Raw genomic sequence first — 26,117 nt, 5'->3', positions numbered from 1 at the left:
GTCATCTTTTCCACATATTACATCTTGCTCGAAAACCCGTCTATTGCTCTTTGAAGCTTGAGTGTAAAAAATGAAATGCAAAACAATAAAAATAGTTTCCAATTTCAACTGAATAAATGCGCAGGATGGACATTGCATACATGTTTGACAAATTGAAAAAGACAACCAGATATTAAACCTGCAGTAGGCAGTATATTTTTGGCATCATTGGGCATAAATTCCATAATAACCTTTCAGCATATTGTAATTTAAGTGTTCTGAGAGATAACTAAACTTCTGCACCTCCTCATGGCTCTGTTTTCAGGCTTTAGAAAATCTAGCTTGTGACGGCAGACTTTGACCAATCACAGGTCAGTTCATTGAGAGAGCGTTCCTATTGGCTGTGCTCCGGTCACGTGACCAGAACTTGGCGTTCCTTCACCAGATTTCACAATGGCGGCGGCGTCACAAACTTTCTCATTTTACAGCTAAACCGTGCACTACAAGATGATTCTGAAAACATTTGAGAAATAGGCATTAACGTAACGTAATATTGATTCATATTTGATCAGTGCTGCCTAATTTGACCGTTTGGTCGGAGTTCGCGAGTGATTGACAGCCGGCTCTCATAGACGGCAGCTGGACAGCAGACCTCAGATCAGCTCTGACTGCTTGTTTTCATCCGGTCTGTGAAATCTTTCAGATGCCGCTAGGAGCACCGGAGGACACAGAGGCACATGATTTTTGTCAGGTTACCTGTTTCATGTACTACTGTCACGATATAGCGACCGTTTTATAAAAATAACTTTTTTTAAATATATTTGCTCCAATCTCGCCTACTGCTGCTTTAATATAATAGAGAGAAAGTGTTTTTTCCCCACATTGTAAATATCAATGTAGTACATCAAATAGTTAAAAGAAGTAAAACAACGTTGAACTCTGAAGACTAGACATTGATTGGATTACACAACGCCGAAAACACAGCACAAGAAAAAGTAAAAAAGTCAATGAGAAGGTGGAAAAACTATTGTGGCAAATATCTGCAATGCAAATAATACATATTGTAGAGCTGAAATCTAACCAGTTAGCTAGGTGAGCAGTAGAAAACTGAGAGTGGATTATTTCAAAGCTGGACCATATGTGTCCTTTCACTTCTTACTTTCTCAACTTGTCAAAAGCCAGATCATTCATTAGGTTTGTTGCAAGCTGCTTGTTTAATAGACAGCTTTTACTGAACACTGACAGCCTGTAATAGCTTTAAAAAATGTTAACTTTCACTGCCTGTGACTCACAATGAATTTCAGTCAGCGTGTGTGTGTGTGTGTGCACCTGCATGCAAGCATTCATGTGCGTGTGTGTGTGTGTGTGTGTGTGTGTGTGTGTGTGTGTGTGTGTGTGTGTGTGTGTGTGTGTGTGTGTGTGTGCGTGCGTGTGCGTGTGCGTGTGTGTGTTAGTGTGTGCTCGTCTGTTTCTCCAGCGATGTGTTCACCAACAGGGTAAATCCACGATGGAGCAGAGCGGTTTTGAGCTGCTAATCCAAACCTGTCAATCATCTCTACACACCACAGGCCTCAGGGAATAACTGCTGGTCAATCAATGACACACACAGTGCTCCGACAGAGTAGCGGACACTCACACACACACACACACACACACACACACACACACAAACTGATCGCAGCCCACACCTACTTGTATTCAGCTAGATTGTAAGGCTTTGTATTTCCAACAATAGACTTAAAGGTAGAGATGAAAACAGAAAACAGATAAAACAAGTAGCCTCTTCATATATACAGTTTAACTATTGTTTTAATGGTATATTCCTTTCTATTGGCATACCATCATGAGACTTGTAAAAAGGCATGTCACTCATGCTCCTGACATACACCACTCCCCACTTTACCTAGCACGGCAGCTGGATACTCGTGATGTCACTAGATCACGCGAGAATCGCAGCATCACATATCACACGAAAATCCATCTCGTCAGGCTTTAAGTAATGCGTTTGTGTCCGACAAGCCAGATCACGGACCAATCAGCATCCTGTGAGGAGCTATTGCAGTTACAGGCGTGGTTTATGTGTGTGAGACGATACGGAGAGGCGAATCTGTTTTCAAAACAACGATGGCGGCTCCTGAAGAGGTTAGCGCAGATGCTGCAATAGCATCAGTTATATCAGAACTGGAGATTATTTCTTCATCGAAAGAAGAGCAAAGAACAGCACTGAAGGCTTTTCTTGATGGAAAGATGTTTTCGCTCCTCTTCTCCCGACTGGCTTCGGCAAGAGTTTGATTGACAGATGGTTCATCTAATCACCTGCCAAGTGTTTTTTGAAAGTGCCTGCCCTTTTCCAAACAGTTTCCAATGACGGCTTCTCAGATGGTTCTGTGTAACAAACCATCTGGCGGGACAGGTTACTCCCCACTGGCAGACGCCAATTAAATGAGAGGTCGAGGGACCCCTTTGAAAATGGCTATGCCAGTTTTTCCTCGCCAAAATTTAGTGTAAGCTTGGAGCATTATTTAGCCTCCTTCCCGATGAACTAGTAGACATGGTTGGTACCAATGGATTCCTTAGGTTTTTCTAGTTTCATATGATGCCTGTATCTTCATCCTATCTCTTAAAACTGAGCCCACTACAACCTGAAAATTGCGTTAATGCATTAAAGAAATTACTGGCGTTAAAAACAAATTTGAAACCCCCAATTAATACTAATAGTATCTCCCAATGCATCAGAGATTGACATTATACTGAGGCTCAAGTTGGAAAATAAATCTCTATTATGCTCTTCATATCTTGACACGTCATAAAACTAGTGAAAACGAAGAGGGGCCAGTCAGAAAACCACCAGGAATCTTCACACCACCGTTTGTAAAGCAACTCGTCTTTATACGCCTGCGTTTCTCTCAGATCAAAAAACCATGATGGACAAGCACGACAATTATCTCCGAGAGATGACAGCCGCTGCAGACAACACACTGTCATTGAGCGTGGTATTATTGCTAGTAGATTTGACTGACACACCATGACAGAAAAAAAAAAACTGCATGCACAATGATGCGCATAACCACACCAACATGCGGTGTGAGCCTGTGATGCATACACAACTATGTATATAGACAACTTCAAAAAGACTATAGCAGATACTCTTCAACAACAATAGCTTATAAGATGGTTGACAAACTACAACAGGCATTGTGTGTTTAGTCTATATCAGGGCTGTGTATTGGCAAAAATTTGACGATATGATACGTATTATGATACAGGGGTTACGATTCAATATATTGCGTGACTGTAAGCAAGGCAATATAGTGCGATTTTTTAAATCTAACTTTAGGAAAAGTAGAGTATAACGATATTTTTATTTTTATGAAATCAGAACAGTAAGATCTGCATTTGCATTTCTCACAGTCCCTGTAACATCCAACGTCATAGCACTACTTGAGAGGGCACGTACACTGAGAGGGCGCATCTGTTTGCAAATGAAATTAAGTATTGACTGAGTTATCCTTTGCATATAAACCAACTATTAACTAAAAATACATACAGTATAGTCTCGTTGCGGTAGTCGACAAGGTGGTCGGGCACACACCAATTACATTACGTACCCACCACCCCCCACCGTCGTTTTGCTTTTTTTACAGAAATAAAACCCATTTAGTTAATTTTGTCATATCAGCGCCGTGTTATCAATACATTGTTGGACGACGGACGCTACACACTGAAAGTGAATGCATCTGCTTAGTAAGAAGTCTCAGCTCAGAGTAGCAGGTGTCATATTTCACACACGTGGGACTAGAGAGAGTTGACAGACCGAGAGATGGCAGAGAGAAATTTGGTGTCGAAACGAAAAGCAAACGCGCCTATTTGGCAATATTTCAGATTTAAACCCAATGCTATAAGAGAACCATAACGTTAATGAGGTAATCGGCACAGCCGGTGTACGCGGCGCAGCATCGAAAGCTCGACCGGAGAGGTCAGACACACAGCCACCCGACGGTAAAGATCAAAGAAAGCGCGCTACACATACTGACCGTCATATTTTCTTATAAAAATGTCTGATGTAATCTGTTACAGCGGTGTTGTCACAAGTTTATTAACCGGTGGGAAATTTTCCTCACCGTCACATCCCTAATACAGTGTTTTTGAGAATCGATACAGTATCACAAAACATAATATCGAATATTTTCTTACATCCCTAGTCTATATGAAGAAAATTACCTGAGGCACCACTACAGTGGCCCTCAAATGTCAATTTGAGAAGTTGTTGAATACGGGGGGGCTGCATATACACTCTCCTCGTTATATAATAATTTGTAGGGGTGTAAATCACAAGTTTCATCACAATACGATCAATATGAGACGATATCAAATGCCCAGTTAACACAATCAGTGACATTTATATAGTATCCGCTCACAAAAAGTAATTAAAATAGGATTTAACAATTTTATTGCTGGGCTCTTTCACACATTTGAATGAAAAACAGTCTATTCTTTTTAATAACTATAAAGTGAGAATTTCAAAATAAAGGTGCATCTTAAAGATGATGACATGTATCGGTATTTTCAATATTCATCGATGATATTGGATTTTTGTTCGTTCCAGATATATTATATATATATTCAGATGTATCATTCCAGATCGATGTATTGTTACACGCCTTGTAATCTGACATGATTTAAGGAAGTTCACTCCTACATTACTTGTATGTCTGTTCAGTCTCCTTCTCTTTTTCCAAGGCTGGACTACTAACCAACATTACTATATACTCATGCTATTAACCTCGCTTGCTAGTGCTAGAGTCTGGTGCTCAGCTGTTGTTAACGTCAGTCTCTTGGTGTGTGTGGAAGAAATACTGCTAAATATTAATACAATAAATCCAAAATTAATGCAAACGCTTGCCTTTTTTGAAGACGATAACTCTAGTGTCTGCACGCAGTGTGGTGCTGGTGCTGCATTGTGTTCTTGCATTGTGTTTGGAGGATGATAGGGTACATGCAGAACGATTATGTATGGTGTGGTGGCATGTACAGTACCACTTCTTTTTCCACCTCTTGCTCTCTCCTGCTTAAAGCCTCATACATACACATGATCCATACCTACCTCCAGGTAAGGTACGGGAGCGATGGATGGGAAGGGGTATTCCCTTAGCTGTCTCTCCTCATCCAGAAACTTGCCAGCCTTGCCGTTGTAGGCCGGCTGGAATAGGCCATAGTTGAGTACATCCTTCAGGCTCTGGTTGAGTGTACACAGGATCCGCTGCTTGGACCGCCAGATAGGAGCATCCACATTGAATTTCATACATTTCTGCAAGAGACAAGAGCACAAGAGGGGAGGAGGTTAAGCACGAGTCATTTTTCTAAATATCACATATTGCACTTCACTTAAGTAAAAACCAAGAGATTGAAGAGTGATATTTTACAGAGTCACTTAAATATAACATTTAGGTGCTGAATAATGTGCTAGAATATTAAATAGGACTTCTTTCATTACAGAGGAATTTATTGAACTTCCAATGTCATGCCCGGGGGGAGAAGCTAGGCCTTTTATTATAATAAGCAATTCATATAGGTATGGTAGCATTTCACCATTATCCATTATTTTTCACAAAAGGTCATCCTGAAAGCCAGTGCTAGTTACCATACTAAAGTAAACAAAACCTTAATATAAGCAAAAGCTCTCACAGAAACACTCTTCTGACACCCATTTTTCAGCAGCATAAATTCAGATCTACGTGTGAGTGTGCATTATTCATGCTCTGAAAATTAAGCTGAGCAATATAACTGCTACACAAATAGCTGCAGTAGCTCAGTCTCCAGTCATAAATGAAACAGTTCACAGGTACTGTGGGAAAAACGGGAAAAATACAATCAACTCGGTTAACTTCCGCACTCTAATAAACCGCTGTATATGTAATACATAGACTGAGATATAACCTTAATGGCACTCTCTTTTCCATAAATTACAGTGATATTAAGACATGAGATAAAGGTTGGTTAGCTGTTAACTGAACCGCACATACTGGATATCTCATGCTAAATTCAACACTTGAAATAAATTACTACCCAGTTTTCCACTCTGTCCAGAGTGTGAAGGACTACAGTATATGGTTATTGTGGCAAAGCAGAGCACTTCCCTCAAGCTACCACGTTGTGGAGCCTGAGAGAGAGAGAGAGAGAGAGAGAGAGAGAGAGAGAGAGAGAGAGAGGGAAAAAGAGAAAGAGAGAGAGGGTGAAAGAGAAAGAGAAATAGAAATAGAAAGAGAAAGAGAGAGAGAGAGAAAGAGAAAGAGAAAGAGAGAGAGAGAGAGAGAGAGAGAGAGAGAGAGAGAGAGTAATAAATCAATCACTACTGCCTGCAATATTGATTCGGCACCTCAACTCCATCCTGTTCAGCATCACTGTGTTTCTGACACTCAGACACAACTGTTGAGAAATCACATCTTATCACAGCAATAGAGCGCAACTAATAATCACATGCAGATGCCCAGATGAGGTGCACACAGGCAGCTCCGACTGAAACATCAGTGCAGCCATTTAAAAATCGTAGCCTGGTAAAAAAAAAAAAAAAAGCATAACTGTAGCTGTAGGTGCTAAAGACATAACACCATGCAGAATTCTCACATTTTTACTATGAGATAGAATTGACTTTTGATTTTTTCATAAACAAAAAACTGAACAAATGTCTTTGCACTGTATGTTACTCTGAGTTTGAACACTTATTCAAAAACACCTAGACACACTAAGGCACACATAATGTTAGGGTGAAGGGTGCCCTTCCAGTGGAGAAAACATGACGAAGTGCCCTCTTGGATAGCCCTGTGATTGATAAAACATGATAAAGTGCCTTCTATTTCTATGGTGCCCTTCCAGTGGAGAAAACAAGATAAAGTGCCCTCTAGGGTGCCCCTGTGGTTGATAAAATATGATAAAGTGCCCTCTAGGGTGCCCCTGTGGTTGATAAAATATGATAAAGTGCCCTCTAGGGTGCCCTTCCAGTGGAGAAAACAAGATAAAGTGCCCTCTAGGGTGCCCTTCCAATGGAGAAAACATGACGAAGTGCCCTCTTGGTTGCCCCCGTGGTTGATAAAACAAGATAAAGTGCCATCTTGGGTGCCCTTCCAGTAGAGAAAACAAGATAAAGTGCCCTCTTGGGTGCCCATTCCGTGGCGAAAAATGTGATGAAGTGCCCTATTGGAGGCCCCCGTGGTTGATAAAACAAGACAAAGTACCCTCTAGGGTGCCCTTTCAGTGGCGAAAACGTGATGAAGTGCCATCTTGGATGCCCCTGTGGTTGATATAACATGATAAAGTGCCTTCTATTTCTATGGTACCCTTCCAGTGGAGTAATCAAGATAAAGTGGCCTCTAGGGTGCCCTTCCAGTGGGGAAAATGTGATAAATTGCCCTCTTGGATGCCCCTGTGGTTGATAAAACATAATAAATTGACCTCTAGGGTGCCCTTCCAGTACAAAAAACATGATGAAGTGCCATATAGGCTGCCCTACATGCTAGAAAAGTTCCTGCACGCTGGTACCCCTTTTACTTTTTTCGCCTCTTCCCCTCAGACAGCCTAAGTCGGCCACTGGTGAAGGGGAAAAGAAGTGGCAAATATCATGAGACATCCAGTCTTTCAGTACATAAGCCGTTGTGTATTAATCAGCTTGTTGACGTCATTGGATTTGAATAGTATCTACGCATCATCTGCATAGCTGTCATACGTATGAAAAGAGATGTCCTGATGATCAAATATGTTCCCAAAGTAGCATATACAGAGAAAACAGAAAGGTCCTAGAAATCATTAGCATTTGATGAAGTTAAATCATTCACAAAACAACAATGTCCTGCTGGTCAGACGGGGGGAAACTAGTCGAAGGCATGTCCAGAAACACCAGGCTTCTGTCTTGTCCTGTAGGACACAGGATCATGTGCTCAGTAGTGTCAAACAATGCACTGAACTGAACTAATAGCAGTGCAGAATGGAGTGCACCCGAGTCAGAAATATCATTGCTGTTATTGAAAAAAATCTCTCTTTCTTGAGACTTTTTTTGTTTTTTTTAAATGAAGTCAAGTTTGGAAATTTGTCAGAGTTTTTCTGTGAAATCTAGACAGCGTTCCTTCTGCATAATGTCTGGTACACAACCAGAAGAAGGTGAGTTTTTATTGCAGAGTAGAGTGCAGATTAGTTACCTCTCTTAACAGTTTTATGGGAATAATGAGGACGAGGTGAACAACTCTTGTTAAGCATGGTATCTATACGATCTATACGATATCAATACAGTGGTATCAGCCTAAAGCAATTCAGGGGAAAGGAAATTGCATAAATAGAAGCGCTATTACACTTTATATGATCAATGTTATTGATAAAAAAAGGCGGCAAATGATCCATGGTTTCCTCCTTCAGACAGGTAGTAGATAATGATGGAGTTTATAGAGCCAGCATGTCATGTTATCATACAGACATTCACTGATTGTTGATAAGTATCTGATTGGGATAATTCTCTTTCTGAGTTGGTTAAAGTGGAAATTCTACAAAAACTGGCAAGCAGCTCAATATTATAACCCTTCCAGCCACAAACCTTCCCTCCAATCATTTTGACAAGACAAAATAAGATCAATCTACAGCTTGAGCTGTGCTCAAACCTGTGCTCTGACCAGGAGGAGCTCTTCTTTTGGACATCAGTATCATTAGGCTTCTGATGATAACAGACTAGTTTCTCAAATAGTCAGTTTTCTAGTTTTGCCGGTGTTGTTTTAATATAAAAGCCAACTGTTTGCCTTTCAACGCTACCATTTTAGTTAGAGTAATGTTTACATTGATGGTGGCAATTTTTTTCCCATCAAAGTAGAGGCATCGATTCACCAAAACACTGTTCAGGATAATGCACAAAAATACAGGGGTTTAAATCTGCGTTGCCACGGGCGATAGGAAGATGCCACGGGCAGCAACATATCCAAACTCCAACTCTACGCTTTCACGGTCTACTTGAAAACCTGGGCAACACAAGCGATAGGAAGATGTTTTTCCCAAAATGTCACAAAACTAACATCAAATATAGCTTTGAAAAGCTACATCTTCACTTGAGATAGGCCGTCTTTTTCATTACAGTGAGAGACGGTGGAGGTTTGGAGATACTAAAGGCTTAAGATTAAGAAGGCCACTTGGGACAGTGTTGTCGAAAACAGGGAGATTTCACCACCTACTCGCTCACAGCAATAAATGAACAGACAAGAACAAATTCACATATCTGTAACTTCAAAGAAGAATATTTATTCAATACTGATTATCTGGTTCAGATGTGTTTTTTAACAACAAGGCTTCCATCCTTAACCAGAACTAATTTCTCACTGTGTTCGTCACGAGCAAATTGCTAGAGGTCGACCCTTAAAAAGTTCACCTCAAAAACAAAAGCCATGGCAATACCCAGAAAAAAACAACAGCTAACTTGTGATAAAATGTCCTTGTACATTATTAGCCTTGTGCAAGAAATTAAACTCTATCAAAAACATTCAGAGCTAGCAAAGTCACTTTCAAGAGTGATTAATTACAAAAGTACATACTGCACATACTGCACATACAAAAATAATCAGGAGAGTGTGGAGAGTATGCTGTGACAGATTTAAAACAATATATATATATGCTTGGTGATTTGTATGCTTCGTAATGTTCCCCCAATAAAAAGTAAATTAATAAAAATGTTAAAAAGCTCCTTGAGGTGAATAATCAACTCCTCTTTAATAGCGGCTATGAACAGAAGCTATTATCGCCAGGATTTGTCAGTCTGGGGCATAACACTGAGCAGAAGGTGTGCACACTACATTTACTGTAAATCTGAAAAAATTGAAAGAAAGAAATAAAAACGTCTGTTTCCATAAACATTTGCTGCTCTGCTTCTACTTTTGTCTGTGATGATGAATCCCACCCCTTTTACACCTGACATTAAAAAGCCTTATGGGTGATCGGATTGCCATCGGATAATGCTTGACCACATGAAAGTACAGGTGTATATGCACCCAAAATGCACTGAGGACGGATTGTAATCCGATCTCCAGAGGTGTTCAGGGACACATTGTGACCACATTGAACAAATGCAATGGCATTTTCAATCCACATACAGCAGCTATATGCATGATATATGCATAGAGCTGTACCGAGTGCCATTTTTCGGACTGTGTGTGGCGGGGGAGCAGGGCTCAACATGCTCAACATTTCCGGCGCTCCTCTGGTGACTGGACCCCCGTGACCAGAGAGATCACCGCCACCGCTGTCTGTCTGTGCTCAGCTTCTCAGCCCTTCAGACAGAGCCATCGGATCTCAATGTGATCTCAATGTGGACACTAGTAGGGCTGACCAGAATGCTACGAAGCTTCGACTGTTGCTATGGCAATCAACCTCCAAATCAGTATTAGAATCCTTCAGGTTTTTTTTTTTAAATATATTTACATATATATACACTCACCGGACACTTTATTAGGTACAAGGTGTACCTAATAAAGTGTCCGGTGCTAGTACCGGGTGGTGTTCTGCTGCTGTAGCCCATCTGCTTCAAGGTTGGACGTGTTGTGCGTTCAGAGATGGTATTCTGCATACCTTGGTTGTAACAAGTGGTTATTTGAGTTACTGTTGCCTTTCTATCATTTCCAACCACTCGCCCATTCTCCTCTGACCTCTGACATCAACAAGGCATTTCCGTCCACACAACTGCCGCTCACTGGATATTTTCTCTTGTTCGGACCATTCTCTGTAAACCCTAGAGATGGTTGTGCGTGAAAATCCCAGTAGATCATCAGTTTTTGAAATACTCAGACCAGCCCGTCTGGCACCAACAACCATGCCACGTTCAAAGTCACTTAAATCCCCTTTCTTCCCCATTCTGATGCTCGGTTTGAACTTCAGCAAGTCGTCTTCACCACGTCTAGATGCCTAAATGCGTTGAGTTGCTGCCATGTGATTGGCTGATTAACTATTTGTGTTAACAAGCAATTGAACAGGTGGGCCTAATAAAGTGGTCGGTGAGTGTATATATATATAACTATGTAATAATAAAGTATAAATCCCAAAATAGCCCATGGAATACAACAATATTCATTATTCATATTCAACAGTAATTATATATATTATTATAGTTATTCCCAGACAGATATCGCTGTTTGTTGCGTGTAGAGGTGCGTGTGAGTACAGTAGTGCGGCAGCTACATTGTCCCGGGCACTGAAACGGGGGAGATGGGGACAGACAGAAGAACATGTCAGCCCGCTGCGCTGCGCCATTAAGCTCCGAATACCTTTGAATATTTCTCATCGAAGCTTCGAAGCCCAAAAAAATGGTATTCGGGACAGCCCGAGACACTTGAGACACATAATAATACCGGGTGTAAATGTTATCAGGTTAAATCATATCTAGATTCAACTTGGATACGAGACACATTTTAATGGCAGCTGTAAAGGGAGTCATTGACTGATGATGAGGCAAAAGGTCATTTTGAAGGCATGTTTGCTGTAAAGCTTCTCAAGTTGGTTAAAATCATACTCAAACAAAATTTGGTCAGAGTATCAGGTGCCGTTAGGTTTTATTTACTTTTAGAAAAGAACCAGTCGGTCAAATGATCTGGTTTAATTGAATTGCTTCTTCTTCTTCAGTTACACAGAGTGAGTCAGGTCCTGTTTATCAGCGTAGGAGATACATCTTGTTATTAATTTATTTACTTATTTATTGTTTTTTGAAATATATTTTCATCTCCTCTAGTATACAGTATGTTTTGGGTCCTTTAACTGTCATCCTTCGTCATCATACGTGTGCACTGCATTTTCAAGCACACATCTAAAACTGGGAGAGTGGACAAACTCTAAAGGGGTGACTTTCCATTTTTTCTTATCAGCCACGTTTTGTAGTTGCTCCGTTGTGCAAAATAACCTTGATTTTAGTTCTCAAGGTGGCAGCACAAAGAAGTATATTTGTGTAATTGTGGTTCTTTGTGTCTGTGTGCATCGCTTGTTCTTGTTAATCTGTGTGACTGTGTCTCTTTGTCCGCTTGTGTGTAAGTCGAGTTTGCTTGAATCCACATAAAAAAGACACAACTGACATTAGAATGCAGCTCTGACACCTCCCACCTCATAAAGCATGCTGTGCACCCGTCCACTGCATCACGTCTCCAGCACCTCTCCAGCACCTCTTCCCACCTGTTTGTACAGCGCTGACACTGTTTTGGTTATCAGTGACGCATCAGCAGTAAAACTTTCATTTAAGGACATAACCCCTAATTACAGTTTCATAAAGAACTACGTTGGCGCTTAATACTACAACCAATGACTGTAATTACCGTGTTTAGGACAGCTCATCTATAATTTTAAAATCAAGAGGAGGTAGTCACATTGCAAAATTATACTTGATTGATTCAGCATTCATGCCAGTTTTCTTAGACTCAATTAACCCCTAGTTATAAATGTACTATATGGTTTGTATGAGGCTACTTCTTCTGGATGAAGAACATTTGCTACACAATGCAAGGTGTAAACTTCTCCAGCGCCAAAATGCTTTATCTACTTTCTAAGCCTGATATAAATGTATTGTTTGTACACAGGTATGAATACCAACCCCACCTCCCCCATCACCAGTCACCATCTGCAACGGTCCAACAGTAAAATATGATGTTTCAAATCGCAATTACAAATCCATCTGCTACTTCAGCACCACGGACAGCGCCATGGATTTATCAATACACATCACATTTACACATATATATACTAAGGATGTTAATAGTGAACCGTTTAACTGTTAACCCACATTAAGAATTTTAACCGATTAATGAACTGGGGACTCAGTTGTCTGTTGTGCTCATACACTGCAACTGGCGCACCGCTGCATGAGACGCACCAATCTTGTCGGTTAACAGTTAATAATCGGTTAACGAGGGTGGGTAAAAACAAAATTCAAAATCAGCATCCCTAATATATACACATTTATCAATACCCAGCCGCTTCTGGGACACACTGCAGCACTTCTGGTGGAATCACGAGCAATGTCTAGAGTGGCCACGATCAGCGCCGGCGGACACATCGCACCCGGAACGCGGCGCAGTTGCGCCTGGTGGGGACTACCAACTTGCACACACCTCAGACAGATAAGGATCAATGAGTCAGGTAGACTAAACTAACATATTCAACTAAGCAACCCTTCTGCATTTTGATCATTTTGCTAACAAAGGGGATGACACCCCCCCTCAAATCGCCTTCTGCATACATGCCTTACACCACTGACTCCTTCCATACCTCCTCACCCCTTCCCATTTTCTTATGACTTAAATTAATTTGGCTTTTGAAACTCTGCTGTGTGTGTGTGCACTCTTTTTTTGTTACAAGACTGAGTCAAGTTTGTAACATCCATAAAGATCTGAAACAACGTATGTGAAATGATTTATTAAATATACAGTGGCAGGACCGTTTGTCTCTGCTACCACTGAAAATTAAAAACATACAGTAGTACAAGGCTTAGGTTGTCAACATTTTCAAAGCTCACTGATTTGCTAGAGATAAGAAGGCCCCATCCTCTCATCTTCTCTATCCCACAGAGCTTGGGCCTTGTCTTCAAATGATCAGTCAGCTTGGTTTACGTTTCTACACTGGCTGAATTTTTTATAGCTCGACATTACATGCACCTAAAGCTGTACGGTTGAACGCCATTCCAGATCAAACTGGACCAACGATACATTTAAAACCAATGTCTGGATTTCTATTTCACTTATTTACAGCACCTACAGCATGAAACTAACTCCACTGACCACAGAAATGCCTCTATCCGAGGTGTCACAGGTGTGGCCCCAGTCCTTGAACCCACTTCCACTCACTAATACAATCTGAGTATACGGGTAGTGTGAATAAAGGCAAACACTGAGATTAGCCTATGCTGTCCGGAAATTGGACATTATTTTGGCCTTGTCTTAAAATTATTGATTTAATACACATTGATCAAGGTTTTCTAATATCTAGAACAACAAACTGCAAACCATAGTCATAAATCTTTAAAAGACGAATATGGATTCGAGCCAAAACAAAGTGGAGTCCACTGTTCAAGCCAAGAGTGACAAATAATGATGAGAAGAACAGAGGAAGGAATAAATCAAATGCACATGGGGCAGTGAAGAAGATGGTTAGTGGAGTTCTGATAGCTAGTATCATAATTCATACTAATTAAATAGAAAAATAAAAGAAGGACAAGTACAAAATAATTTAGAGTACTTATGTAACAACACTAATGAGGTTGGAAGGAGTCTTTCCCTACTGCAGATTGACTGTATAAATTCCTAAATAAACAGAAAACAATCTGCTGAATCAAGTGGACAATGAATCCAGAATGAAGTCTACAGTTTTGAAGGTTTAATAGTGAATGTTATTATGGAGGGTGTTGTTAATAAAGAGTAGATCTGTGCTCAGCTGACCTGCCACAGGTCCTGTCGTTCTAATAAAAAGGTGTAGATCTTGTCTCTGCTCTACTTGTCTCTGTGTCCTCTATTTCTTTTTATTTTGCTGCTGTGCTCCACACACACACACACACACAGACACACACACAGAGAGACACTCACATTCGAGTAAACGGACAGGTCTTTTACGATTTTGCTGTGGTTCCTTGGTGCCATTGAAAACAAGGGTCTTCCCTCAAAGTGTCCCAGAGGTCTAAATAAAGGCTATCAATGAATCTCTCTTTTTTTCTTGAGTCGTGCCTTTGAACTGCAATGCAGGGCCAGCCAGACTGGATGTAACATTCAAAGCGTGACAGAGAAAGAAAGAGCGTGAGTGCAGGAGAAAGAAGACAAACAAATGGAGTGACTGAATCAGAGAGAAAGAGAGACAAGTCGGCGTGATGATGTTTTGTAATCTCATTTAGCCTCTTGTTAGCAACAGCCTTTTTTAAGACACGTAAAAGTATCAAAATTTAAAAAACCCAATGACTTCGAGAAGTGTGTAAATGCAGATATTTCGACTTGTCAAACAGGAAAGGCACAGGTTTGATAATAACCTTAACAATGGCTCCATTCAATTAAGAGTCCCAGTAAGTCATACCAGTGATTGAGCATGCACAATACCAGAGCTGGAACTGGCCCACCGAAATGGACTCCAGGCATCATTAATGTTATCAATTCCATCAGTGCTTTTCCTGCTTTGACAAGTCGAAATGTCTGCCGTGAATTACCTGAATTACTGTTTATACTTCTTTACCAACATTAGCAACATCAGCTTCAAAGCTTGATTATCTGGTTTGGGTCAATTAACAATGTTTATATATTAATTAGCATAGCTTAATCATGTCACAGGGAGCAAGTAGCGGAGTTGCACCCTGTTGCAAAATTACACAACATTTCTTGGTGACAGGTGCAGTGGTGGCAGCTTGCTGCCTGAAAACAAATTAAGTGCGTGTGAGTGAATACTCGTGCATGTGTGTCAAACTGGGTAAATCCCCCCTGAAATGAGTGATCATCCTCTCTAGCGAGCCGTGTTCAACCATGTGTAACTTCATTCTCCTACTACAGAGCTCTGATCTTGACCTTGTGTTTACAGAGTGTAACTACGCCACAGCAAGAAAACTGACACAAGAGGAGAATCAGGTAAATGCTGAGATGTAAAGCCGACCCGAATGCTTCGAAGCTTTGACTGTTGCCATGGTAATCGACCTCCAAATCAGTATTCGAATGCTTTGTTTTTTTGTTGTTTTTTTCTTTATATAAGTATGTAATAATAATGTATAAATCCCAAAATAGCCCATGAAATAAGGAATAATTCCACAATATTATACATTATTCATATTCAACATTAATTATTATTAGTTATTCTCCGACAGATATCGCTGTTTGTTATGTGTAAAGGTGCGTGTGTGTATAGAAGTGCGGCAGCGGCACTGTCCCGAAGCTTCGAATACCTTCGAATATTTCTCACGAAGCTTCGAAGCCCAAAAAATGGTATTCGGGACAGTCCTACTGAGATGTTGTATATATATATATATATATATATATATATACACCTCGTTGTAAGAGCTGGTTCTCATTCTGAATGTTGTCCTGTGTTAATCATTTATCATATTACAGTATGTATGCACACATACTACGGACAGATTATTTTAAAGCTGCTGAAATATTAATTGATTAATCAATTAGTTGATTGAGAGAAAATTCATCGTTAACTATTTATATATAAATATTTTATATATCTTTGGACTGTTGGTCAGACAAAACAAGACATTTGAAACTGGTAAGGGTGTTTTTTTTTCTACATTTCATGTTTCATAGAATAAATAATCAATCAATTAATCAGGCAAATAATCAGCCGATCAATCAACAATGAAAATAGTTGTTTCTAGCAGGACTAGATTCTATAAAATGGACCATATATACACTTTAATGGTTTGCTATGGTTAAATGTCTTTTTACATTTTTGAAATTTAGCTGTTTTTAATCTAGAAATCTATAATGACTAGAACCAGCTTAAATTCTGCACAGTCCATGAAGGCATCAGAGCCATACAGCCTTGCTACTGTAACACTAAAATGATCTTGGAAGGGGATGAAAAAATAACAGCTAAGGAGAGCTGGAGGGGCTTTTTTATTTCAAGATAAGAGTATATTAGAGTAGAAAGAGATACTGCAGCAGGCATATGTTTCAGTGGAGAGAGAGTCAAGTGAGGTGCTTCACTACACTGCAGAGACGCGGCTGGTCACCACACTTGAGCACGGCACTTTTTCATAAGAGATGCTGAATCACGTTCTTCTGCCAAACTGCACGTGTTGGCAGTGTTCCTGTTTGTTTACATGTGCAGACAGTGTGGCCTTGTGTGTTTATCAATGCCCCGCCATGTCAAACTCATTCACACACTGGTTGAGATCAGACACCCAGGGGAATAACATTCTCGTCCCTCTCGTCTTCACACTCTTTATAATCTGGGGCCAAGCCTTGATCTTGTGTCTGCTTAAATTAGAGACATAAGTGAATGGATGATTGGACAGGAGCGTATGAGCTTGAGGGAGGAGATGAGAGACAAACTGTAGGTCACACTTGTGACAATGAACAAAGGAAGCGTGAAGGAAGATCACTTTATTAGATGGCCTAAAGCTCGACTGATCATTGGGTATTTGGAGGGTAAAGCTAACAAGGTTTGAAGAGAACCACGGATCTCTAAGAACCACAAATATATGAATTCTTACAATTCTACAGTCTGTTGACACAAGAACAAAAGCATGGGGCAACTCTGTGCCTACCTACCCAGTTGACTTTGCAGGTATGTATCTAAAAAGATGCGAGGAACTACACTAATGCAAATAGTTACTTGGTGACATCACAACGTCACGGAAGAAAAGGTGGGACCCTAAGCAAGGTGTTTCAGGCAGATCAGGAGCAGTATTCCTGTGGGGGAGAGTAACTCCCTTTGGCGTGGACTTTGGGCTTTGTAACTTTGCAGACCTTTTACATGCACAGAAAACTATACAGCGCACTAAAGGAAAGGGAAAAAGCACATAATATGTCCCCTTTAAACAAGTTAAAGGTAGGGTCAGTAATGCTGAGAAACTAGCAAGAGACACTAGATTTTCAAAAATGATCCAACCGAAAAACCGCGCCCAGTGTTGCCAACAGTTTTCCAATGGAAGCAGCTAACAGCACTAGCTCCAAAAGTCCCTAAATCTAGTGAGAAAGTCACCAAGTCGGCAACACTGACAGCCCGTCCCTTCTGGTCTTCCTCCAAAGCAACTCCACCAAAATTATCATTATGAATGTAAACAAGCTATACGGCTCCGGTGAGGCAGAGTGCGTACAGACAGGCAGCTAGGTAGACAGGCAGACAGACCGTCCAATCATTTCATTCGGGCCGAATGAAATGATTGAACGGGCTTATTACTATCCAGCTCTTTTTTTCAGAGCATTTGATAAATTGATTGCTGTCAGGATATAATGAGAATTTCAACGAAATTAACAAAAAAATGATTTGAACAACACTACCAACCCTTTCAGGCTGTGGGCGGAGTGGTTTTGTATGAATGGGAAATAATAAAAAAAATACAAGCCAGCGTGAAGACAAGTTCAAGTAAATGCAAACAGGTCAACTAAGTGGCAACAAAACACACATTACATTATTCTGCATCTGAATTCACAGCCCAAAAGTGCCTTACTAATTAAGATGTATTGTTGGTGTGTGTTTGTTCGTGATTATGCCAGCAAGGATGATGCATGGAGCAGGACATGACTATAGTATCTCCAAAGGCGCAGATGGCATCCAGTCACAATAGAAAGAGACGGGGCATTGTTGTTGCCTTTTAGCAAGAAGTGATGCATCGACAGAGGAGAGAAAGGAGAGTGAGGCGAAGTGGTGAAGTGAAGTGAAAGAAGAAGAGAGGAGTGCTGAGATGATGGAGTGTAATGACTCTCACCCAGCCCTGTCTCCATCTCCCAAGACCTCTGGCTGTCGCTGCCCAGATGACATATGCACTAATTAACAGTGCTGAGTCTCCTGCTGGATGTGGGAAGAGCTAAGAGTCCTCCTAACCAATGCCCTAAAGAGATCACACAGATCACCAGTATAGCTAACATGTGTTTGTTCCCTTGTAAACTGGATCATACTGTATATTCAATTCCAAATGTATTTGTATAGGACCATACCATAGAAAATAGCAGTTGAGTTTAACAAGAGTGTCCTGCCACCGGATGCTACTGTATGGTACGTATGCATGCTCATTGTGCTTGAAACTATTGACAAGCTTGGGTTTCTTTGACAGACGGACTAAATGAACAGCCTCTGTCCTCTCCTGGTATCCTCCCTTGGCTCTCTGCTCTTTGAGCTTCCTTCTGTTTGGCCAGACTCCAAGCTGATAGTAGGTGCACAACATGTTTCTCTGTCTTAATCTGAGGATCCTGTAGGAGTAGACTCAGCAGCAGCGATGTAAACTAATACCGTTTCATCTTTCAGACCTCCATATTTCATGGCACAGTCAAAGCAGCGATTTATAATAAATGAGCAGCAAGAGGTAGCACATGTTAGCGCCTGACGTGTAAACGACTCACTCGCTGTCTCTTTACACCTCCCCCTTACTGAGTGTGTTTATCCCTGCTTCTCTTTCTGTCGACAAAATGTTTATCTTAATATGATACTGACAAAGATGTTAGATAAACAACATCTAACTAGAACGCTCTGTATCCACAACCTTAGCCTGTTTCCGACTACACTACCTGTTCTACAGCTTTAAAGAAGTCTTTTAGTCCAAAGGTGTGTTTTCTATTGAGATTCAGTGATCAAATGGTCAACCTGCCAACGCTGCAAAAAAAAAAAACAGCTTACAATAATGCACAATGTAATGTAAAATTTCATAAACTGAAAGCCAGGGAGAGCTCATCTTACAGTCTTGTCAGAAGAGCACCAGAGTATAGCAGAAGACAAACACCAGGTGATATTAAACATGACATCAGTGGCACCGGGCTACACATTACATTCACTGTAATACCGGGCACCTGGCATGCAATTTCACATCACAAAGATGTGTCACAGCGATGCACACACAAGAATGAATTGAGAAGCATATTCATCAGCAACAGCAGTAATCAAGCTAAAGATATCCTTCTCTGTTTTATCAGGGAATGGTTTCATAATATTTTGTGCCGTGAATAAAATCGTTAATGAACGCATCAGTGCTGAAAAGAAACTTTTTCTTTGGCAGTTTCTAGGTAGCCCACATGTCACATATTTCTATTTCTTATTTGTTCTTTTTTTTCAGTAAGTATCCTTCTTGCCTCAGTGGAAAATGTTCAGAGACCTATGGTTCTAACAAACAACAGCCATCTCTTTTCTCATCTTCCTCTCAGTCAACCATGAAACACTGCTGTTAGGAGTGAACACGTCACGAGGACACATCTGGCTACGGACAAACTAATATAAACACAGCATGTCTCCATTTGTGTCTATCACAGTCAGCATCCACACGCATTCGTTGTAAAATGAGATAGTCTGACCCCTTTAGGTAATCATATACTACAGCTCCAGCTGAGCTCACCCTCAACAGTTGACACACATCTGTTTGATATGGGGTATTATCAGTTAAATGCTATGAACAAGCCTCTCTCTTTAATCTTAAGCCTTACTGGCTATGGGAAACTAACTGTAGGTCTATACACCAGGGTTTCCGTTATCCGGTAATTACCGTTTTTTTTTTTTTAGCCTGCCTCACCACCATAACGGTGACAAGCGAGCGACACGACCAAAATATGGATGTATTAAGAGAACTGGATACAGCGTTGGAGGCCGGCTCCCATTCATTCCTGTGAGAGTTGCTCGCGGCGCATGAAGCCAAAATCAGGGTCAGGTTCAGGTGACTTTATTTGTACCTGTAGGTAGATTTGTTTTGCAGCAAAAATAGAGGATGGCATCCGTATTGATAATAAGGTAGAGCACAGACAAAAGACAGACATACCAAAAACATGACAACGAGTACTCAAAGGTTTACTGGGATCAGGACCCAGCAAAAAGAGGCCACTAGAACAATATAAAAAAACACTGAAATATCAGGACAAAAAAAGACACAATAAGACGAGAAAAGGGATAAACTTTCCATAAATATGTGCAAAAGCTGCTAGGACTTATTTAAATGAACAATTGCAGCTGGAACAAAGCTGTTCCTGTGGCGCTTTGTTCTACACCATAGGACCCTAAACCTCCGACCAGATGGGAGAAGCTGGCTCGACTGCCGAGTGATAAAGTACCTGGATCGTCCGTCAATCTTCCGCATCCATTGGGCCCATAGAGCAGGCGCAGTAGCGTTTCCTTTAACCTCGCTTCCCAGCCCGCTGTCCAGCCCACTGCCCAGCCCACTGCCCAGCCGCGGTCTGGGGCTCATTCATATGAACGGCGGAAAGGAAATAACTCTGGATTCAGCTATCAGTGCAATTTACAACTTTTATTATCTAATGATTTAGATAAGGGCTATTCAAGCGTTCATACTGGGAAGATGATTCACCTCAAAAAAAAGTATCCGCTGAGTTACAGACGTCTGTTTCCCAATGTGAGTCTATAGGAAAAAGTATTTTTGGGCCCAATGGCATCACGTGACGAACACGGAAGTTGTAGTACTGCCGTTTGGCCACTACGGAAATTTGCCTCAAAGTCTGGCGCTCTTCCTGCGGGCTTGCAAACAAGCAGACCTTTACAAGCTGATGCAGTTGTGTGTAGCCTATACAGCAGCCTGCCTATCAATTGTTTTTAAGATCAATAAACACAGATCATATTTGACCGGAATTTCTCCAATTTGTCCGGGACATTGAAATCCTCCAGGACATGTGCACCAATTCCGTGCTATACACAGCGGACTCTTGAGTCGATCTATAAATCCCATAGCATCAAATGAACACACCGCCCAAGGGTTTACATCTGAACTACAGTATTACCACACTATGCCCCCGAGACAAGGAGAGGAAAACAGCATTGATTCAATTAACTCAGATTAATGAGCTACCATCAAGATCCAGACACCTTGAAAGACACCGTGTGAACACACACTACACACTCTATTCACACAGAAAACGCTGAGGTTGGACTTTCCCTAATTATGGACAATGGTGCGTGATTCATGCTGTCCATTTGATACGAATAGTTGAGTTTAATTTGTGTTGAAGTGGCATGTTGTCAAGGAGAGCCGATCAGAAAGTTAAGGTGTGTGTGTGGGTAATCTTGCTTTACGTAGCAGCAGTACATGATTCTCAGTGATTAAAAAAAAGGGTGTTTTAATGCCTATTTCATCTTGCTAAATAGTGTATAATGAACAACAAATATATTATTATCTTCAATAATCAATTCAATAACACATCTTCAAGACAGAAAAACTGTTGTAGTTCCAGAAAAATGTACAACAAGGATCCATATGTGGATGGGATATGTGGATCTTATAAGAGTGTCAACTCTTCATGTGCAAACGTGGCATATAATGAAGTAGCAGGTTAGTTGAAGGTCTTAACAGTTTAGGAGGAGGGTGCATTTTGAGAAAGTGAGGAAGAACAAAAGGAGAGAAAGAGAGAGAGTTAGAGAGAGAGAGAGAGAGAGAGAGAGAGAGAGACCAGAAAGGGAAACCGAGGGAGTGTATTAGTGACACTGTGAGCCAGGAAGAGGGGGAGAGATTATGGATCCGTAGTTTTAGCTTCAAATTGAGCAGCTTTAAATGCTTAGACTCAGAGGAACCTTATCTTTCATCTGCAGAGGACCCTGGACCTGAATGTGTAAAGAGCTAGCAGGCTGTAATCTCCGGTCAGCGGCCACTGGCAGCCACTTCACATTCTGCATTCGGTCTCGTTTATACTGCAAACTCTCCCTCGCTAGCACCAGATGACCGCAAAAGTTTCTTGAACTCTCCTCTCTGAACCCCTGTGAATCTCGAGTGGTGAATCTAGTAGGTTTCTACACTGGAATACGGTGTTACCTTGTTACACACAGAACCACAGCTATAGATGGAACTAAAAGGTTCTTGCAGCAGCACTGGTGAGAAGGTGCTCTATTCCTAAATGGCAGGGTTGTCACGATTTTGATTCTACATCGAAACTCGATCGAAAATAGCTTCCGATCATGACCATTGAAATCAAAAGCGGGATCGCCGATTATTTTTTTTCTCTCCATTCCTGCGTACTCGCATGCATGCAAAGAAATTCTCAAGAAATGTAACAGCCTTCTCACTCATGGTAAACCAGCACAAAAGTAACATTTGCATTTTGGAACATAAAACAGCAAACTTAAACTACTCAGTCCACCACTCGGGACCAGGCAGGCATGATGGCAAATGCGGTTCATCCCTGTCGCTACGATTCTCAGGGCACTTCCTGCATGCCTGTGGCATTTTACACTGCATGAATTATCCTAGCGGCTAGCGGACTTTAGTCAGTTAGTTTCTTTTTCTTACACAGCTCTTCTACTCTTTAACGTTTGACGTTAAGTCACTGCATCTCCCGACAGAGCAACACCACGGTTGAATGTCAGCCTTCATGCACAATTCTTTCAGCTCAACATTGTTGAATCAGAGCAGCTGATATTGATAGCAACACGCTAGCTGACTGTTGAGTGCACAGACCCTCCAAAGCTCTGCCTCCGCCTTTGGTGACACACAGTGGATCAAACGAGAGAGGATAAAAAGAGAGGAGAGAAACAAGTGTGACAGTAACAACAACAAAACTGTACTTTTTTAGATTACAGCACACTTGTAATGCCCCACAGACTGATTTACGTTATGTTTTTGTAATCATTATGTACTGAGGTGGGTCACACAGATACTGATATTGAAAAGATGCAGCTTTTTATATTGTAGACTGTTGTAGTCTAATCTTGTAAAAACGATTTCTAAATAAAAAAGGAGTTCAGTTCTCTTTTTAAAGAAGAATTTAAAAGTGTAAATGACAGTTGTCAGGGCGTAAAACCGATGATCTGTTGATCTTTATGAATCAAGGCTCCACAGTCTAACAGTGTCATTTTTAAATCGAAAATGTAATCGTGACCTTAAAATTGAAAGTCAAATTGAATCGTGGATTTGGAGAATCGTGACACCCCTACTAAATGAAAACTGTTTACAGACTTGAGGCACTATTGGAATATTAGAGAAAAATAGGAGAATTTCGTGACTACCAAATGGCACACACAATGCACTGTGCACAACACACACACACACAAACACACACACACAAATGTACAGTACTTAGATACCGACAATATTCTTCAGCAGCCTTCCCTGCCAGGTTCTCTAAGCCAAACTCTCTGTCTGCCTCAGCCTCTCTTACACACACTGCATTTTAAACGTACACTTTATTTATCTGCATCCCCTTGTGTAGGACCACAGCATCACGACGTGGAGCACTATCCTGCATCTTAACAACCACCCCAGACAGGTGCGGCACAATGCTGTCTGTCAGTAAACGCACTGTAAACTTACAGGTTTTAAAGAAGGAAATGTTTTTTGTTTTTACAGGACATATTTATCCTGCCTCTCTGTTTCCTTAAATTTGCATATCATCAGCCAGTTACTCTCAGGGTGTGCCAAGCAGCAGTGCACCCTAGCTGGTTGCCAAGGAAACTTGCTGAAATTTTCAAATTGGCCAATAAGGCCCGTTGGTTAAAGCTTTTGAGCATATAAATTTCCTCAACCACTATTGAGTATGATGATACACTTCTCTCTATACCCATCAGTGTAACAATGCCACAGTTTATTTAATTGACTCCATTTTCATTCCATTCATTACTTGTTTAAACTTTCTATTTTCCAAGGTAAGCTTATTAATAATTCAAAAACTATAACACCAAAACAAGCATGCTATAGAATATTGGAGAAGGGCTTTGGGGTACTAGTCATTATGAATTTCCGCTACTGTTTGCTTTTTCTCATGTGTTTTCCACATACTTTACTTTAGTACAGCGTCTTTAATGTTAATAGTGATCAGGTTCTTTTGAGTCTGTATGTATTGCGTTTCACTAATAATGTCCTGTGTGTGTGTGTGATTATGTATTTATTCAATATTGTGTATTTATGTGGAAACTAGACTCCTCTTCAGAAAACTTGCTCTGAAAGGATTGGTTTTATTTGTGTTTTTTTTTTTGTTTATGAATTATCTCACCTTTCATCCCATTTTGGACAGACGCTCAAAATGTATGTTATTGAACTAGAATTTGATGTAATTAATCCTTCTCTTCTTTTTTGTTTTGAACAGGTGATGAAACTAATGGACTGAATGTGGGAAGGATTGCAATCATGTACACTGTGAGTTCCAGCATGAGTAGCAATTGATTAGTATATAACGATACAACACTTATTTGTCTTTACCTTCTGTTCTTGTTTTGTTCCTCACTGCCAGTCACACAGCATCCCTCTTTTTAATGCACAGTTATAAACAAAGGTATCGTGAAACAGTAACTGGAAGATTTCACTCTTTGTGAGGCAGACAAGATTGCATCTCTCCGTCTCTTAAATGAGAGACAAAAGGGTGTGTGACCACACTGGATAATTGATTCAGTCATCGATGTAATGTATAATGTATGTAATGTAATGATGATACAACAGTAAAGGAAGCAAACGCAATACATTTTAAATACTATTCGAAATAACGTAAGATGGAAAAAAAAGACTGGTACGAATATAAAAAAAAAAAACTCTTCCCCTTGCCATTTCTAAAGATCTATGTGTACAGTATGAATATTTAATGCATTTTGGATTTACTCCCCCAACATTTATCAGTCCCAGGGCTGGCGTTGACACTCAAGTGCACTATTGATGCACATAAAAAAGCTTTTTTTAGATTTTATATAATGCCAAAAATGTGTTGCTGCTAGAGTACAAAGGAGCACATAATATTACTTAATAACACATCTGTATCATCAATATGTACAACTGATTGTAATATGTGATTGTAATACATTATACATACTGAACACTTGCCAGCATATATGGTACATCTTGCTAAAACTAATACATACCAAAACAACAGCTCTATAATAAATCCTACATTCATATTTTGTCCATATCAATAAGGAGAGACCAAATATTAGAAACACCTCTCAGTATCACACAATAGCACCACAAACTACAAAATGATCATCAAGCTGAATCAACACAGTTTCAACGAAAACTGAACATTAAAACCTTCATGAAGGTGAGATTTACTGCAGCGCTGTTCCTCATCAGTTTTAGCTTGGTGTACCTAATAAACTGACAACTGAGGGGCTGGCTTCACAGAAAGGATTGCACGGCTTTTGCGGCACAAATAAGGCAAAAAGAAACTGTGTACAGTAATTCTCAAAGCACCCGCAAAGAGTGAAATGCATCCCTAACTGTGCTGCCAAGCAAATAGCGTCTCGGTGCTCCTGTGCTATTTACAGGTATTTAAATGAGGTGATAGGAATATATCTTGCCCCAAATTGGCCCCTTTCTATGCAAATGAGCCTCATTGCAAAAACAGTCCACTTCACAAAGATCAGCGCAAATAGCCACACACAGTTACAGTGAAATTATTAGCGTCTTCAGAGAGTTGGTGGTAACTGAAGCGCATTTATAAAAGGTGTCACGCCCAGACCTTCCAGTGATCACGGCAGCATTGAATGGAATATTTTCTTTTGTCCTCCGCTTCAAATCATGCCATCTGCTTTTACAGTCTGAA

At 40.5% G+C, this 26,117-nt stretch overlaps 1 protein-coding gene and 1 long non-coding RNA gene across 6 annotated transcripts in view; one reads left to right on the top strand and one right to left on the bottom strand.

Moving 5' to 3' along the window:
- The window catches only part of shank3a (SH3 and multiple ankyrin repeat domains 3a), a 211,121-nt gene that overhangs the window by 138,927 nt on the left and 46,077 nt on the right, over nt 1-26,117 (bottom strand). For all 5 annotated transcript variants that reach the window (XR_005206500.1, XM_037766242.1, XM_037766244.1 and 2 more), the window contains one exon: nt 5,084-5,287. Coding sequence is in view for 4 of the 5 variants with exons in the window: in XM_037766242.1 (XP_037622170.1) it covers nt 5,084-5,287 (204 nt within the window). In the remaining variant the exon portion in view is untranslated. The remainder of the gene's footprint in view (nt 1-5,083; nt 5,288-26,117) is intronic.
- Nucleotides 727-21,083, top strand: LOC119486263. The gene is made up of 3 exons (XR_005206502.1): nt 727-737; nt 4,664-4,666; nt 20,856-21,083. It is a non-coding gene; the product is annotated as an uncharacterized LOC119486263 (long non-coding RNA).

The sequence above is a fragment of the Sebastes umbrosus genome, chromosome 4 (genome assembly GCF_015220745.1).
Source record: "Sebastes umbrosus isolate fSebUmb1 chromosome 4, fSebUmb1.pri, whole genome shotgun sequence".
NCBI classification, from domain to species: domain Eukaryota; kingdom Metazoa; phylum Chordata; class Actinopteri; order Perciformes; family Sebastidae; genus Sebastes; species Sebastes umbrosus.
The sequence above is the reverse complement of the archived record's forward strand: the minus strand, read 5'-3'. Positions and strand labels throughout refer to the sequence as shown.